At 52.0% G+C, this 17787-nt stretch overlaps 1 protein-coding gene across 9 annotated transcripts in view; it reads right to left on the reverse strand.

Annotated features, from left to right (window-relative positions):
• Positions 1 to 2636: 2636 nt before the first annotated feature.
• IL4R (interleukin 4 receptor) overlaps positions 2637 to 17787 on the reverse strand; it is a 39280-nt gene continuing 24129 nt past the window's right edge. For all 9 annotated transcript variants that reach the window (XM_081257950.1, XM_081257951.1, XM_081257949.1 and 6 more), the window contains 5 exons: positions 13376 to 13532; positions 10114 to 10213; positions 8212 to 8290; positions 6744 to 6793; positions 2637 to 5240 (listed from right to left, as the gene is read on the reverse strand). In XM_081257950.1, the coding sequence (XP_081114076.1) occupies positions 3677 to 5240; positions 6744 to 6793; positions 8212 to 8290; positions 10114 to 10213; positions 13376 to 13532 (1950 nt within the window). In that variant the 3' untranslated portion in view covers positions 2637 to 3676. The remainder of the gene's footprint in view (positions 5241 to 6743; positions 6794 to 8211; positions 8291 to 10113; positions 10214 to 13375; positions 13533 to 17787) is intronic.

Raw genomic sequence — 17787 nt, forward strand, 5'->3', positions numbered from 1 at the left:
AGGCACAGGCAGGACAAAGGAGACAGAGAGAGCAGAGAGGGGGGCTGGGACTTCACACCCTGAAGACCCTTGGGTTCCCTGCCTAATTTGGAGACTAGTGCCTGGGAGGTCAAGATCAGATTTTAAGGGGATTTTTAAAAGTCTTTTATCAAGGAAATTCCCAAGGAAGACCCTGGCGGCCAGCCACTCCCCTGTGCTAATCAACACATTTCTGATGGAATTCACTTCACTCCTGAGTGAGAAGAGCAGCAAGGAGGATTTTAACCACCCCGTCACTGTTGTCAGAAGGAACCTTAGTCCTCCACTTCTGCGAGGTGAGAGGGAGTCCTATTGGAGGAACACCTCCAGTGCCTCCACTTCTTCTCTTGGGCTCCTGCTTATAGATGGATTACGTTTGGGACTGGAGAGATTGAAGAGAGATGGGTGTCTATTGGACCATGTTTCTCAGTGGGTGGGGCTAATGTGCATTTAAGCCAAAATATACATTCCTCACTCCAGTTCCCCATCCTGCCTGACCTTATCTCTCACCACTGTCCCTGGTTCACTGCGCTGTAGCTGATCTTTCTTACTGGGAACACGCCAAACTCCTTTTGCCTCAGGGCCTTTGCACTTGCTCTATCCTCTGCCTGGAATGCTCTTCCTCCAGTCCATCCTGGTTCTTCTAGTCACTGAAGGCTCAGCTCAAATGTCATCTCCTTAAAGACCTCTCCACTAACCGCCCCCCCCATCTCAGACTCCTATTTTTTCCTTTTGTCTTTTACATTTCTGCTCCCCCACTGAACTGTAAGATCCAAGAGGGAAGGGACTTTGTGTCACTCACAGTTTCCTCACATCCAGCACAGTGGCTGGCCCATAGTAAGTTCTCAGTAAACATCGGTGGGATGTGTGGCTTTCCCGCTCTCTCTGCTTCCTCCTTCCCTGTGTTAAGATGGAGAAGGGGGTTGGGGAAGCCAGAACAGTTACCTCTCTCCAGCTTCCCTGAACCTGGGGGGGTGGGTTGAAATCCGGGTAAGAGATGGGAGGTGTCTCTGCCTAGTTATCCATTCTAGTTTCTCAAAGCCCAGCGGATTCTGTAATATGAGCCTCAGCTGACAAGTTGGGTGTCTTCCTCCTAAGATCCTGGGGATAGAATAAGTCAGTCTCAATTCTGTTGGACTTACAATCCAACCAGCTCTCCAACACTCACCCAAATATATTTTCTCTGTTGGCTGCTTAGTTTTTTTAGTTTTTATTTTAGTTTTGGCCACCCCGTGAGGCTTGCGGGATCTTAGTTCCCCGACCAGGTATTGAACATGGGCCACGGCAGTGAAAGCACTGAGTCCTATCCACTGGACACCAGGGAATTCCCTGGCTGCTTAGTTTTAAAATTTGATTTTCTGAGATGACCCGCAGGCTAATCAGAGCTGACAATCGAGTCGGTGCCATGCTGTACATGAGATGGCACACCATGGTGGCTGGGAACTCTGCAATCAGACCTGGATTCAAATCCTGGCTCCCGGACTTCCCAGTTGTGTGGCCCTAAGCTAAACCTCAACCTCTCTGGGCCTGCTCCCTTATCTGTAGAATTGGGATAATAACCTGCTCGCTAGACCTGTGACACAGTCAGTGTACGACAGCAAGCAAATTGCTTGGTCCTAACTAGTTATTTTTATTTTAAATTATTATATTTTATTACAAAGAACTCTTGAAAAGGTCCAGAGGGCTAGTTCAGGTTCTGCCACTCACTGTGTGACGTTGGCAAGTCCCTTTTCCTCTCTAGAGCAGTTTCCCTGATCTGCAAACCATGGGTGTGGGGTGGTGACTCAGGCAGCTAAAGGGATAGATTTGGGCTCAGCACAAAGGAGGCAGTTCTCACAAACATTAGGCTGCATGTGAGGTAGTGAGCTCCCCATCACCTCTGTAATGTATTACGTAGAATGCCAGAGCAGGAAGGAACCTCAAACAGCTGAGCCCTTCATTTTGCAAGCGTGGCAGTCAGGGCGGCTACTCAGACACAGAGTGATCGCAGACAAAGGAGCTTAAGATCCCCTGCCTGCCTGTCTGAGGCCCACTCCATACACCGACCGCCCAGATGTCAAGCACGGATCACCTACAAAGAGCCTGAGCAATGGCTCAGCTATGGGTCTGCCACTAGCTGTGTGACCTTGGCAAAGTAGCAGCTGCCATCACAGCCCTGTCCACATCTCCACGTGCCCAAAGCTGCTCAAACACCGCTCCCCCCCGCCCACCCCAACTCTCAATCTGAGGAATTTTTCCTGGAGCAGCTGGAAGTGCTGGGGAGTTGCCCCTGGCAGCAGCCCTCCACCAATGACAGGTGGGAGTTGGTGGACAAACAGCCAGCTCCCCACCTCTAGGCAGGCACTGTGCCTGGCTTGCCCAAGCTCCCCGGCGGGGTGAAGCATCTGTTGCCCGTGCTGGCACTCTGTGTGATAACACCTTTTATTGCCTCTTGCCCTTCCCTGCCTCCTTTCCCCACTCTCCAAGCAGGGCTTCCTGGGATCGCCAACCAACTGCAATTGAATCCTGGTCTCGGGGAAACCCAAGCAGACAGGAAGTTACTTAACCTCTTGGGTTGGTCTCAGTACCTTTGGATGGGAGGATTCTATGAGTTAATAGAGATAAAGCACTCACAGCGGTGCCTGGCAGTATGTTTGTTTAATAAATGGGGTGGGGAGGGTGGGGAAGGAGGTAAAGAACCTTTATTTATACAAAACTCCATCCCCTCCCATGCCACCCTCCTCAGCAAACACAAACACCAGGTGATGAAACAATTTTTGAGATGCACACAAACAAGCATTACTCAAGCTGAGGTCGGGGGCCGAGGTGCAGGCGATATGCCTGGTGTCAGCATCTCGGACGCCCAGCTCGCTGGATCAGGAGACCTCAGCCACTCCCTCTGAACCACCAATGCCAGCAACGGCATGCATGGGGGCACACGCCGGCCCCAAGGTCACCAGGCATGCTTGTTCTGGGGATCCAGTGCTTAACAGGAACCCCCACCCTTACAGCTGTGTGGGAAGCTGGCAGCAAGCTGTCACTGCTCGGTAATCACAATTTTTCGTGTCCTTGTTAATTCCACTTGACTAAGCGCCCCTCCGCAGCTCAGACTCTGCTGCCAGTGTCAACCTCTGTTAAATGAACAGGCGTCTCTGGCCAAATGACCACCCTTTCTGGACCTCAGTTTCCCAAGGCCTCCCAAGTCATTCTCCCATTGGCTTGGGTAGCTTCTACGCTCAGCATCCAATCCAGTGAGATGGTGGCAGCTAACCCCAGGCCTGGGCAAGACATGGGTAACAGAGCAACTCGGTGGACAAAACACACCTTGAGCATGACAGGGATAGTCCACTGGGGCAGCTGTGGACCCATGAAATGACCAACAGCTCATTCACAAGCCAAGGTGCCCGGGAACCTCCTGATCCCTGCAGGTGCCTGCTGTGGGTACAGCTGCCTGGCACCCTCCACTCCCATGGGACGTGGCGAGCCCGGGCCAATGTTGGGAGCCGGGGGCGTCCAGTCTCCATAGCCCCAGGGTTGGATGACTTCACAACTTCATACCAGGGTTCTCTGAGTCTTTCGGAACACTGCCAGCCTGGCTGCCTTCTGGAGGGAGGCATTTCACAGTCACGGGTAAGGCCCAGTCCTCATCTGTAGACTTCAGCAAGAAGCGGGCACGCACCTAGGAAGCGTCCATGCACGTGGGCCCTGGGGAGAGCATGGCCACCACCGTGCAGGTCTGGCTTGAGCTCTGAGCATTGTTGGGGGCAGTTTGGAAGAACAGGGGGCACTTACCCTCTTCTGAGACACCCAAGGGTGCTAGGGAGGCCGGAGAGAGGCTGGCCTCCAATGGAACCCCACCGAGCTGGGTGTCCAGGGCCCTCAGGGGGCTCACCAGGGGTGAGGACCCGTCCCCACGGCAGCAGCCACAGCAGGGGCTGGCCTCAATGTGGGCCTTGTCACGTTCCTCCTGGCCGTGGCATTGCTTCAGGTGGCCACACAGGTGGCAGGTGAGGGCTGAGTAGACAATGCCATTGCCCAGGTCATCCCTGAGGGGGTCTGTGGTCGGCTCTGGGGACAGCGGGGGCTTCTGGCTGTCTTTTCCCTTGACCACTGGCTCCAAACCAGGGCACTCTGGGGTGCTGCCTGGGAGGAGTGAGTCCTGAGGGCTGTGAGGGGGCTCCACGTCCAGTCCAAAGGTGAACAGGGGGACGGGGACTGGGGCAGGGGCTCCAGGGCAGCCAGGAGTGAGGCTCTGGAAGGGCTTGTAGCCCCCCTCCCCACTGCCGGGCTCAACCCCAGATGTCTCCGGGCAGCTAGCACTGCCAGCGAGCAAGCTGGAGAAGGCCTTGTAGCCAGCCTCTCCACAAGGGCCAAAGCCCTCCAGCCCACTGTCCTGGGCACCGCCCTGCTTCACCGCCTGCACAAACTCCCGGTAGCCACTGCTGGGGGCCGAGGCGGGGCCCGGGGCCACCCTGCACTGGAGGACGCTCTGGCGCAGGATCTGCTCCCACGTTTCTGGCTCAGGCTGGAGTGCGGCGGGCGATGCAGATTGCTGGGGGGCGGCGGGGATGCCGGGGTCCACTTCCCCAAGGTGTTCGGCCAGCTGTGGGTCTGAGTCAAGCTCTCCAGGGCCTGAGGACTGGCTCAGGAAGGTGCTGAAGCTGCGGTAAGTGGGACTGTCTGCGATGACGCCGGGCATCTCTGGGAAAGCCAGCCTGGCTGGGCTCTGGGTTGGAGGACTTGACTCTGGGTTCAAAGGCTCCTTGTCCTCAGACGATGCCTCCTGGGGCCCCACACTTGGGAACGTGGCCCAGGGCCTCTGAGCACTTGGATTTTCTAAAGGTGGAGGAAGGCAGGACTCCTCCAAGCCCTGTGGGCTAAAGCCCCCGTCCTCACCCCTGAGAAGGTCCAGCAACAGACTCTCTGTCAGCCGGGCTGCGATGCCCTCCCTGCCCTCCTGGAGGCTGCCCCCGCTGCTGTCAGGTGATGGCCAGAAGCTCCCTTTATCTTCTTCCACTTCCTCTTCTTCATTCTCCACTTGGGCCTCAAACAGCCCCACACACCGAACCAAGCTGATGCTCTCTGGCCAGAGGATCGTCTTGTTGACCTCCATGGGGTGCCATGCTACTTTTCCAGGACACTGGAGAGGCTCATTTCTAGCAGCCTTGGAGGAATCTTCATCCCTTTCCATGCCATGTTCCAGTAAACAGGGCAGAAGCTTGGCAAGACAGGTCTTCCAGTGTCTACAAAAGCAAAGTTTGATCAGGGTTCAGTTTCTCCACTTGAAAAAACTCCTATTCATCCTTCAAAGCCCAGCTCAAAATCACCGTGGACTGATGTTGAGACAGGCTGGGACCCAGGACCCTTTGCTGTAGTGCTACAATGCTTGCACCTGGACAAACCTCACCTCCAGCAACAAAATACAAAGAAACTATATGGGACTAAAAATAACTGCCTGCAAGCGCAGTTGGGGCATGTACAAAAGATACAGAAAGACCAAAAAACGCAACTGCCATTACTGAAGAGCCAGGAGCAAAAACAGGGTGTAAGGAGCAAAACCAGGGTACTGCGCATGCTCCCTGCACTTCACACCACCAGAGGGGTGGGCAAAACACCTAAGCCACCCCTCCGGCCCAATCCCTGGACACACCCCCACCCTCACCCCATATCAGGAACCAGCTTGCCTGCCCCCCTCGGGGAGCAGGCAAGAGAACCTGCTACTTGTTCTCCAACACCCCCCACCCCGCCCCATTGCAGCAGGGGCCCCAGTAAAGCCTTGCCTGAATTTCTTGTCTGGCATCTAGTTAATTTCTCTTGACTAGGTAAGGCTGAGAACCCTGGTGGGTATCAATGTCTATCTGTTGCAAACACACTTCCAGACTTTATAATCAATAATCTATCAGTCCACCCTCACTACTAGATTGGGAACTCCTTGAAGGCAGGGTCTGTGTCTTACTTTGGGGTTTCTGGAGCCTGGCATATAATACAAACTCAATCTATTGAATAAGGAGAAGTCTTTGTCAGGGATGATGGTATTTAAAATACCTATCAGGGGTGGGATAGGGAGGGTGGGAGGGAGGCGCAAGAGGGAGGGGATATGGGGATATATGTATACATATAGCTGATTCACTTTGTTATACAGCAGAAACTGATACAACATTGTAAAGCAATTATATTCCAATAAAGACGTTAAAAAAATAAATTAAAAAAAAAAAACAAAAACCTATCAACACCATAGCATAAGTAAGGGCCAATTAGAATGGCTGGGGAGTCCTAGGGCTGGGGCAGCATCCTGGAGTCCCCTGCTCTGCTAGGTATAAACCCTTCAGTTACTGGATTGCGGGTAGGTTCAGGGGGCCCTGAGAGAGGGGCTAAGGAGGCCAGGAAGATGGAATATTCAAGGGTCCAGGATAGTGGTATCTGCCCACCAGTATGCCACTATGTAAACATTTTAACAAGTGGTACAGCTGCCCTGCCTGTTACCCCCATCAGGTTTGCTCAGGACAGACTGGGCATCCCAAGGGGGTTCAGTATGTACCTGACCCCCAGTGAAACTCATGGGGCTCAGCCAGCAGCTGACCTTCCCAGACCACCCCCTCCCCCTGCCGCCCCTTGAAGTCAAGTGTCACAGGACAAGTGCTGAACAACAAGGAAGATAAGGCAGACTCTCAAGATGGGGCCCACCACCCCAATTCCATCCCCTTCCAAATCCACATAGGCGATGGGACCCAAGTTCATATACATACGGGCACTTGGCTGGTTCCTGGCCTTGGGACCGCTTCCCCCACAGTGACACCTAAAACATAGAAACAGCCAGTGACACAGAGCGGAGAGGCCTGCTGGCCCAGCCTAGCATCCAGCAATGCTCAGCACGTGTTTGCCGTGAGAAGACATTGAGTCTTGACATCACACAGGTCTGAGGTCTGATCGGGTCACTTCCCCTCTCTGAGCCTCAGTTTTCTGAGAATTAAGGAGGCTGCACTATTAAGTTGCTGTGGCTGATGGCAAAAATGGCCACAGTCTCTGAAGCTCCTCCCATCCCTGAATCTGGCATGGCTGTGTGACTTGCTTTGACCAATAGAATGTGGTGGAAGTGATACTGTGCCAACTGGGTCAGCCTGCTGAAGGATGACAGACACATACATGGCTTAGTAACCTCCATGGCCCCAGATGTGTCAGCCACCTGCCAGACCTGCAGGTGAGGCCACTGGTACAGGCCCAGCCAAACTCAGGATCCTTCCACCCCCACTGCTGAGCAGAGCCCAACTACAGACTTGCAGAAGCAAGAGCTACATAAGTGGCTATTGTTTTAACTTTCTAAATTTTTGGATGATTTGTTACACAGCAAAATCTAACTGATACATAAATGACACTATGTGCAGGACACTGTAATATACACTTCATGTGGATTGTCTCAGTGAATTCCAACACCAGCCCTGTTATAACCACTGCTATAACCCACACAAGGAAACTGAGGCTCAGAGAAGTTAAGCAACTTGTTAAGTCTAACCTGCAGGTAAGTGGCAGAGCCAGGGTTCAAAGCCAGTACCACTGGACTCCAGAGCCTGCTACAGGGTCCCTGGAGAATTGAGGACACTCAGACCTTCTGTTCTAGATGGGACCTGTATCCTCCCCTCCCCCTCTCCTAGAGAACCCTGATGGCACTAAGGCAAACCCCACCTGGCCATCGCACTGGGGAAGCTGACCCCACCCGTAGCTCAGGGGTGGCCACCTGGTTGGTCTCAAGTATTCCCACTCCTTACAAGTGAGTGGTTTAGGAAAGAGGCTGTGATGTGATTCAAGCCAATGAGAATGGAGAGATTTGCTAGTGTTTCGGGGGGCAGTTTCCTACTCCTAAGAGGAATATTCAGAAAGCCTGTCCCCTTCTCCCTCTCCTTTTGGCCTCCTGCTCTGGTACAGGTACCTTGCCAAGAGATGACATGCCGATGACCTCAGGGATCATCTCCTCCCAAGGGAGGGAAAAGACCAACCCCGGAGGAACCCCTGTTCCCCACCCAGGCTGAAAGAACAGTCATGGAAGCCAAAGGGAAGGGAGTGAAAGCCTCTAGCTGCTGACTCAACCTACCCTGAAACCTTCCTGACTTCCCATGTGCAACCCCAAAAGCCAAGAAATATCCTGAACATCCCAGACATCTTGAGTTGTATTTCCTGATACATGCAGTGCACAGCATCCTCACCAACCCCCTCTTCTACCTGAGAATCCTGGATGACGACAGCCACAAGGGGGCTGTGGGCTGGGTTGGGGATTTGGTCCCACCATTCTTTCTTAATCCTGAAAAAGAAAAGGACAAGATGTTGGTCCCTGTATCACTAACAGGTTGACGTTCCTCCCATAAAAATTATCATAGTCATCAAGACTCATCAGGGGTCAGAGATCATGTCGATAGGTTTTTTGGCTGTCTCACCCTCACTCCGTGAAACAGGTTCTACTGCTAACCCCACTCTACCGACGAGGAGACTGAGGCCCAGGGAGGTGAAGTGACAACTGGTGGGCAGAAGAGCCGGGTTTGGGCTCCAGCATCCTGCTACCCAGAGTGGAGTTCCTCATGTGGCCGCCTCTGCTCCAGAGGGAATAAGTTCCAGGGAATCAGGAGACACTCAAGCTGCAGAGAGAGAATTCTGGGTTTCCCCTTCAACAACCTTTACTCTGGAGCAGCTGAGGATAAGGTGCTGGGGAGAGGCCTGGGATGGCCTGAGAGGCTGAGGGATTCCTTCTCCCTTCCTGGGTCAGCCTAGAGTCACGGAGCGTCAGTGCTGGGAGGGAAGGTCCTCAGACACCCCCTGGATTAGCCTCCACCCACTCCACTCAGCCAGTTAACACACACTTATTGAGTACCTACTATGTACCACTCACTGTGCCAGGCCTCAGAGACACACAGTGAACAAGACAGGCAAAAACCCTGCAGAAATGATTATGTGACATCATTCATTCCTGGCGATGAGTGCCAGGAATAAAAATAAAGAAGATAGGGACTAGAGAGGAATAGTGTGATCCAGGAAGGCCTCACTGAGGAGGTGACTTCTGAAAGGCAACTGTAGGTGGAGGAGGAGTCAGTCTCGGTGATGCCTGGAAAAAGGGCTTTCCAGGCAGAGAGCACAGTGAGTGCAAAGGCTCCAAGGGAAGATCTTGCTTGGGGCGTTCAAAGAACAGCAAGGAGGTTGGAGCACTGGAACACAGTGAGTAGGGGTAGGGAAGACAGACGATGGGGAAACTGAGGCTCAGAGAAGGAGAAAGATCAGCCCAGGGGGGCTCAGGGGCATCAGCAACAGACATGGAGAAGGGACCTTGCATTCCCTGCACACCTACTGTGTACCCGGCAGAGTGCAGACACTTGCTCACATTGATCCTCAACCATTGCCATCCTTAAGTGGTCAACTGGGGCCCGCTCGTCCCATTTCAGAGGTGGGAGGACTGAGACTCTGAGACTCCATGATTCCAAGGGCTCAAGCTCACTGGAAACAAGTCTCCTTCTGCCCCCCCTACACCCAGTGATCAGGGAGTCCCTTAGGACTCTTGGGACTGATGAAATAGGGACCCAAGGCTGAACAGAGGTTCAGAAACTTGGTCACACAGCTACGAAGCACCAAGGCCAGGATCTGAACCCAGGTCTGACTCTGCAGGGCAATCATCTAGAATTCCTCTGTCTATTGCCACGTGCCTTCAAGTGTCTGGGCCATACCCTGGGCGTGATCCATCTCACTTCTGCCAAAGGAAGGTCCTGCCCCCAGCTCCTGTCCTGGCCAGCTCCTTTCCCCTAGTCAGGTCTCAGCTCAAACACCTCATCAGAGGGGCTCGCACTGGCCTCCCCATCCAAAACAGCCCCTGGAGCATTTCACCCCCTCGCCCTGGCTTATCTCCTTCAGCGCAAGGATCACTACGGAAAACAGCCATGGTTACTTGGTGGCCTGGCATCTTGTGCCTCCCCGAGGACACAGGGTCCCTGTCGGTCTCAGTGCCTCACACATAGTAGCTGCTCAATAAATATCTATCCTTGAATGAAAGGGCTGCAAGCTGACAGATCAAAAGGGAAATTCCCACCCACTCCACACCACAGGGGGCTGGCTTGGTGGCCTCCTGCACAGCTCAGGACTCACTTGATGATGCTGACATAGCAGGACAGGCAGACAGCCAGGATGACGACGCAGGAGATGCTGACGCCCAGTGGGAGGCGCTGCTCCAAGGTCGCCTCGTAGTCTGGAAGTGGAGGGAAGCCGTGAGCTTGCATCGTGCTGCATCCAGCCTGGTCTCCATTTCCCAGAGCAGGAGACTGAGGCCTTGTGAAAGCATCCTCCAAGACTCTGCGTGAGCTGGCTGCTGCATCCCCTCCTACTCCCCTCTCTTGCACATTGAACCCTCGCCACATCGGCCTCCTTGCTGTCCCCTGTTCCTCCAAAGCTCGGGGCCACCTCAGGATCTTGAACTTGCTGCTTTCTCTTTTTTGAAGCAGTGAGGTCAAGGGCAGAGACTCTGGAGCTGGATGGCCCCAGTTCAAAGCCTGACTCTGTCATATACTAGCTGGTGACCCAGGACAAGCCCCTCACTCTCTCTGTACCTTGGTTTCCTCTCTGTGCAATGGGGTTAATAACGACTTAACTCATAGGGTTGTTGTGAGGATTGTACGATTTAATATACACTTGAAGCAGTGCCCACACGTCCATTCACACAGCTGGCCCCCTCTCCTTGCTCACTGTCAGGTCCCAAAAGTTCTCCCTCACACCCTCTCTACTGTTGCCTCCTCCCACCCCTTTCCCCTGCTTTATTTCCCTCCCAGAATTATTGTCCTCGGGATCTAGATCTCATTTATATTTTTGTTTACTTGTTTATTTTCTCTCTCCCCCTCTAGAATGTCAGTTCCACAAGAACAGGGATTTTCACCTATTTTGTTCACCACTGGGCCAGCACGTAGTAGGAGCTCAAGAAATATCTGTGGAAATAATGAGTGTCCAGCACATGGTATCTGTACCATACAAGTTATTTCCCTTCCCTTCTCCAGGTTAAAGGAAGAATCAAATCAATTTGACAAAACTCTCCCAAGCACTTACTGTGTGCCTGGCACCATGCTGGGCAACGGAGATACAGACACAGAGCAGATACTACCCATAGAGCTCACAGCCCGGAGTGGGAGACAGGTGGTCAAGAGGTATCCATTGAACAGGATAAGCAATGCTGAGAGGGGCGTGTGGTGGGTTGGGTTGGGGTACCTGCCAATCACCATTGTGCCCAGCACTTTGAAGAATGCTTCCTTCATTGAATGTTCACAACAGCCCTTCTCCCCATTGTACGGATGATGCACGAGGCAGCCCCCACCACGCAACAGCTATCTCCCCTTCTTCTTTGCTAGGCTGCAGTGTGCCCACCTTGAGGTTTGGGCCAATCATGGGCCAAAACTAGTCCCCTTTCCAGACATTTGAGTTCCCAGCCTCCCTTGCAGTTGGGAGAGGCCACGTGACAGTCCTGAACAATGAAAGGCAAGGGAAAGGCCACCAGGACTGGAAAGGTTTTTGTTTCATGATAAAAGATGCATGGGATGCACTGCCTGTGGCAGCCTTCCATTTCCTTTGGGTCTTGGGCATGAGGGTGTGTGCAGCAGACAACTTAAGGCCATGAGGTGACAAGGGTAAGGATAAAATGCTACCATGCTAGGGATGGCAGAGGGAAAGAAAAGACTCTGGGGTGATGTAACTGAGCGGCTGTATGAACCAGGAAGGTCCACTGGCAAGACTTCATTTTAGGGGAATTCCCTGGCAGCGGTCCAGTGATTAGGACTCTGCACTTCCACTGCAGGGGGCATGGGTTCGATCCCTGGTGGGGGACTTAAGATCCCACACGCTGCGCGGCCAAAAAAAAATAAAATAAAGACTTCATTTTATGTAAGATAATTCAATACTCTTTTGCAAAAGTGTGATAAAGTCGCAAAGAGTTGTTTGGAGGATGCAGCTACCAGGTGAGGGACTACATTTCCCGGAATCCCTTACAGCTACGTGTGGCCATGTGACCAGCTCCACCAATAGAGCTTGAGAGGAAGGGATGTGTGTCACTCCTGGGCTAAGGCTTTTAAGAAGCAGGTGTGGTCTCCCCACTCTCATTCCCTTTCTGCTGGCTGGATGCAGATGATGGCAGGTCCACAGAGCAGGGATTCTTAACTTGGGGTCCACAGACCTCCAACATGGTTGTCATTAGGATTTAGGGGTCTGGGAACTTGGATGGGAAATAAATGATAGCTTTATTTTCACTAACTTCTGAAACCTGGCATTTCCTCCCATTAGGAATAGAGGGAGCAAACCACAGTAATAGCAGCATCAGTCACTTAGTCCCCATCAGAAGTCACAGCTATTCTCAAATCACCTGACAGCTGCAGTAGCAGGAAATACCATTTATGTTCATCTACTTTGAAATTACAGTATTTATGAGAACTACCGCTAGATCCTGTTTTTAATGTGTTATTAAAGAAGCATATATTCCTAGATAACAAATATATTTTAAAGTCTTTTTATAATCACATTTCAATAAAATTAGGTTTCCCTTGAAGGCCTACGTATTTTATTTTATACGTTTAAAAATATTATTCTGGCTTGTGGTTGCCAAGGGGGGAAGGTGGGGAGGAGGGATGAGTTGGGAGGTTGGGACTGGCATATGCACACGACTATGTATAAAATAGATAATCAACAAGGACCTACTGTACAGCACAGGGAACTCTACTCAATACTCTGTAATAACCTACATGGGAAAAGAATCTGAAAAAGAATAGATATATGAATATGTATAACTAAATCACTCTGCTGGACACCTGAAACTAACACAACGTTGTGAATCAACTATACTCTAAAATAAAATTAAAAATTAAAAAAATAAAAATATTATCCTGAGATGAGGCCCACAGGCTTCACCAGACTGCCAAAGGGGTCCATGATACAGAAAGGCTGAGAATCTCTGTCCTAGAGAATGATGGAGCCACAGGGAGGAAAACCTCCCACCAATCAGCAAAGTTCGTGTTGAATTGTTATGTGAGCAAGAAATATATTTCTACAGTGTTAAGCCGCAGAACCTGTGGGTTTGTTACTGTAATCTACCCTACCCTGACCAGTACACCACATCAGTTGGTAATTCTGTCACTGCAGTTAGAGCATCCTATGATATGGAAACCAGATGTTTGGCTGGTGGAAGTCTCTGGCCACAGAATGAAAGTGGAAAACAGAGACGTTAACTGCTGGGAATTCCCTGGTGGCCTAGTGGTTAGGATTCCGGGCTTTCATTGCCGTGGCCCAGGTTCAATCCCTGGTTCCCTGTTCAGGGAACTGAGATCCTGCAAGCCACATGGCACGGCCGACTGCTCAGGACTCCCAGCAGGATACTCACAGTTAAGCCACTTGACGCTGGGGCTCCACTCACTCCAGGTGCTGTTGTAGCTCTGAGCCCATGCCTTCACCTGTGCACTGTAGGAAGCTCCAGACTTTAGGGTGCTGGCTGCAAAGCGGAGGGTGGGCCCCATGTAGGTCACGTTATAAATTTTGAACTGGTGGAGCAAAGAGAGCCATTAGTGCACCAACTCTGGGGGAGGGGAGTACCAGCTCCCACCCGGGCTGCTGTCCTTAGCTGACCCCACAATGTTTAAGAGCCACCAGCCTGGGTATTCGGTTATTCCTCCAATTTCAGTCCCTTGTTTGTCACTTCCACAACTGTGACCAGAATCGAGCAAGATGGGTCAGGGAATGAGCCCTTATCCTGACCCTCACTCCCACCCTGATTAGCCATTTTGACGTTACTGGGGCAAGTCGATGAACCTTTCTGAGTTTTAGTTTCCTCATCTGTAAAATGAAGGTAAGAGTTCCTACTGCCACTTTCTGGCTGTGTGACCTTAGATAAGTGACATAATTTCTCTGGACCTTGATGTCTTCTTCTGCAACATGGCGATAATAAAAGTGTCTACCTCCCAGGGTTGCTGTGAGGATTAAGTGGGTTAACACAGGTAAGCACTTCGGACAGGGCCAGGCATGCGGGGAGCATGAGAGTGACCTTTCTGAGGCACAGACAGGGTCACCGCATCCCTCTCTCTCCTTCAAGGGCTCTCTAGAGGATCCACAGTCAAGCCCAAACACAATGGCCCATCATCTCAGTCCCGCCCAACCTAGCCCCAACTGGGAAGGAAGGTCCAAGATCCGTTGTTAAGTGAAAAAGGTAACATGAAGATTAGTATGTGTTGTCTGTTGCCTTTCATGTTAAAAACATAATGGGAGAAGGCATAGTGATGGTGGCAGACAGACTCATATGGCCCCGTGACCCCACCTTGTATCATGCCCTTGTGTAATCCCCTCTCCTTGCCTAAAGGGGTGGGGGGACCTAAGACTTGTTCCTAACCAACAGAATATGGTGAAGGTGATGGATACATAGGGACTACATGGATGTGATTCCATTATGCAAGACTGTAACTCCAACTTGCTAGGAGACTCTCTCCCTTGCTGGCTTTGAAAAGGCCACAAGGGAAGGAACTGAGGGCGGCCTCCCAACAAAGGTCAGCAAGAACCCGACACTCTCAGTTCAAAGCCCACAAGAAACTGGATGCTGCCAACATCACAGGAGCTTGGAAGCAATCCCCTGGCCAAGCCCCGTGTGTGTGGCCTTGTGAGACACTAAGCAGAGGACCCAGCTAAGCCGTGCCCAGACTCCAGACCCCCAGAAACTCTGGGGCAATAAATATGTGCTGTTTAAAGCAGCTCTGTTTGCAGTAATATTATCATGTAATAATAGAAAATTCATGGTGATGAAGGAACACACACACATTTGCTCGTATAGGCATAAACTCTCTCCAGAAGGACACACGTGCCTCCACACCCTCTGCCTGCTCTAGCCTGGCCTTCCCCTCCTGGCAAGAGACGGGAGCAGTGGTCAACCTCTGGGAGAGGTACTGGAGGTTGGGGTTAGGAGAGAAACGTATTTCCTTTCTAAGTCCTTTGGTAGCATTTGAATTTTTTACTTCATGTAAATATTACTTTTATTTTTAAGACTTTAAAAAAATTAAAAATGAAGTAAAACTTGGGTTCATGATGGATTCTGACAGCAAGACAGTGGCCTGAATCCTCTGCCTGGGCTTCTTCCCCTGTGGAGGGTCCATCCCTTCGCAGCACCCCCCCCGAATCCCCTGCAGCCCCTTCCCAGATCCTGGCAACACTGCTCCTGCTGGTAGGTTGGAAGCAGCTGGGGGAAACGGTCTGGTGTAAAGTGAGCCGAGGGGAGGTGTGCACAGCAAGGAAGCAAAGTCCTGACAGCTTGCTGGAGAAACTGGAGGGCAGCGGGAACTTTCCAGGGAATCTGGGGACAGGCTGGGAGTGGCAGGAGGAGACCAAGGCAGGGAGAGAAGGACACTCTTACTGCCAGGGTTCTTTCTAAATCGCAGCAAACAGGAAGCAGCAGCTGGATCTGGTTCACTGAAGGAATCACACACCTTAGAGAGGAGTAGGGAATTGGGAAATGGTTTACTAAGAAACAAAAAAGAAATTGAGCTTCCGAGGGACTACCTGTTGTTGGTGTGTTTTTTAACAAAAAGGCCAGGTGTTCGGGAGACCATTCTGAGAGAAAGATCCGGAAGAAGAGAACAGCACAGGTCCCTCAGTCCAAATCCTGGCTTCAAATCCCAGCTTGGCCATTTCCAGCTGTGGGACACTGGGCGAGTCATTCCACCTCTCCAAACCTCAGTGTCCTTGGTCACTAAAATGGATGGACAAACACCTTCCCACCTGCAGGGCTTTCCCAGTCATTGGTGATAATACACACTGAGCCTGGCACATGGTAAGCACCCGAGACATTATCATGAACATGGCATTCATGGCCCTCAGTAAGCTTGTGGCCTCATTTTCTGCTTTTTCACTGTACACACTCCCACAGCCCCATGATCCTCAGATACACCATGATTTTTCATGCCTCCAAGCCTTGGCTCATGTAGTTCCCTCTGCCTGGCCTACCATTCCCTAGCTAGAGAACTCCTATACATCCTTCACTGCCCAAGCCAAAACTCTACCTCCATTATAGAACCTTGTCCAGAAATCATCCAGGACAATGAGCATCTCCATCTCCCAAATTCCACAGCAAGTTTCTAATATTTTTAGAATTGATCCCACCAGTCTGAGCCACAGGTGGTGTCTGCAATACTGTAGCAAACACAGCTGGGCACCCACCCAGCATCTACACAATTGGGGTCGGGTACCCAAAGCTCAGGGCAGGTAAGCCTCTGTCTCCAGTTCCAGGGTTAATTCTCATTGGTCTAAACCAATCAGGGCTATTTCATTCCCTAGCCTGTGACTGGTTAGAGAGGAGCATGTGACTATCTCTGGCCAATGACTAATAAGGGGAATTCTTCGGGCCCGGTTCTGTCCCTGGGAAGGGAGAGATGGGGGAAGGGTGTCTCAATAGATTCTGCCCCACCAGCAAGAGAAGCTGGACCTGGAATTCTGAGGCCTGGGGCAGCCCCGAGCACCTACATGACCATTAAGCCATAGCCCAGGCACACCAACCAATTCTGTCCGCTGGCTGGAGTCTGGTGCTGGGTCCTAAACCCAGCTGTGTTTCAGCCAGCCCAGTCTCTGTTTCCTCTTCCGCAGAACTTCCTTTGGGAGCCACCCCTCCTTCATTTTCAGCCCATCTGGTTTGGGTGAGGCTGACCTGACCTGCTCCAGAGGTGGGCATGTGACTCGGCCCCGGCCGGTGAGAGCACTTCACCAGCACTTCATCTCCTGCCCACAGCCTGCGACGGTTCAGAGAGTGGCATGTGATCCCAGGCAGGTAACTGATCATTGGCCCCAGGACTTTTACTGGGACTATCTGGAGAGAAGAACTTTTCCCACTGCGGTTTTCAGATGCAGGCCTGGAGCAGCTAGTAGACATATTGGCAGCTACATGAGGGAAGAGCCTGCCTAAAACTGAAGCCAACACAGAATAAAGCAGGACCAAAGGATGGAGATTCCTGGAACCTGGATCCAGCCATGATAAGCAAATAAATGATATTCCTTTGGACCCTACAGGTTGTGCCCGTCTCTCCCCTCCAGCCTATGCCCTGAACGAAGCCTGCACAGGCCCAGGAATGGGAAGGGGATTTACTGACAAAACTGAACCTGCGTCTTTCCTCAGCGTCTGTGCCAACCACCTCTTCTCCATTGCTGAGAGCCGGGCTGCCCCATTCCTGCTTCCACCCCACATCCTGGCCCAGTGCCAAGGAGGAAAACCACACCTGTGAGATGTAAATCAACACCTGCCATCCCCCCGGCTTGGCCAGGAAGAGAAGAAGCAGGGACAGAAGCTGATGTGACAATTCAAGATGTCAGGGGCCTGCTCCCCGGCAGCCGAAGCCAGGCCAGCCTGGGTCCCGGGACACGAGGGCATGGCTCCCAGCAGACCCTCAACAGTTACAGGCCAGGGCGTGGGAGGGAGAGTCAGATGGGATTTCCAAGGCCTGTGGCACTCGGGAGAAAAGGAGGATGACGTTTATGACAGGGGAGCCTGTCTGTGTCATACATTTGCTGCTCTCCACAGCCCTATGGGATGGGTACTCTTGTTATCGCCATGTTACAGGTGGGGAAACCGAGGCACACGGAGGTTGAGCCAAAAACTCAAGATCACGCAGCAAGTGGCAGGGCAGGTACTGGAACCCAGCTCTGTGGGACTCTGGGGCCCCTGCTATTCAGATGTCATCCCTGCAATGGGAATATCTGAGGGGAAAACTTGGGTGGCTGGAAATGGCCTCCAACCCCAGTTGCACCTAAAATAGAGGCGGGCCAAGC

Source organism: Mesoplodon bidens (genome assembly GCF_964165515.1).
Source record: "Mesoplodon bidens genome assembly, chromosome: 15".
Taxonomy (NCBI): Eukaryota; Metazoa; Chordata; class Mammalia; order Artiodactyla; family Ziphiidae; genus Mesoplodon; species Mesoplodon bidens.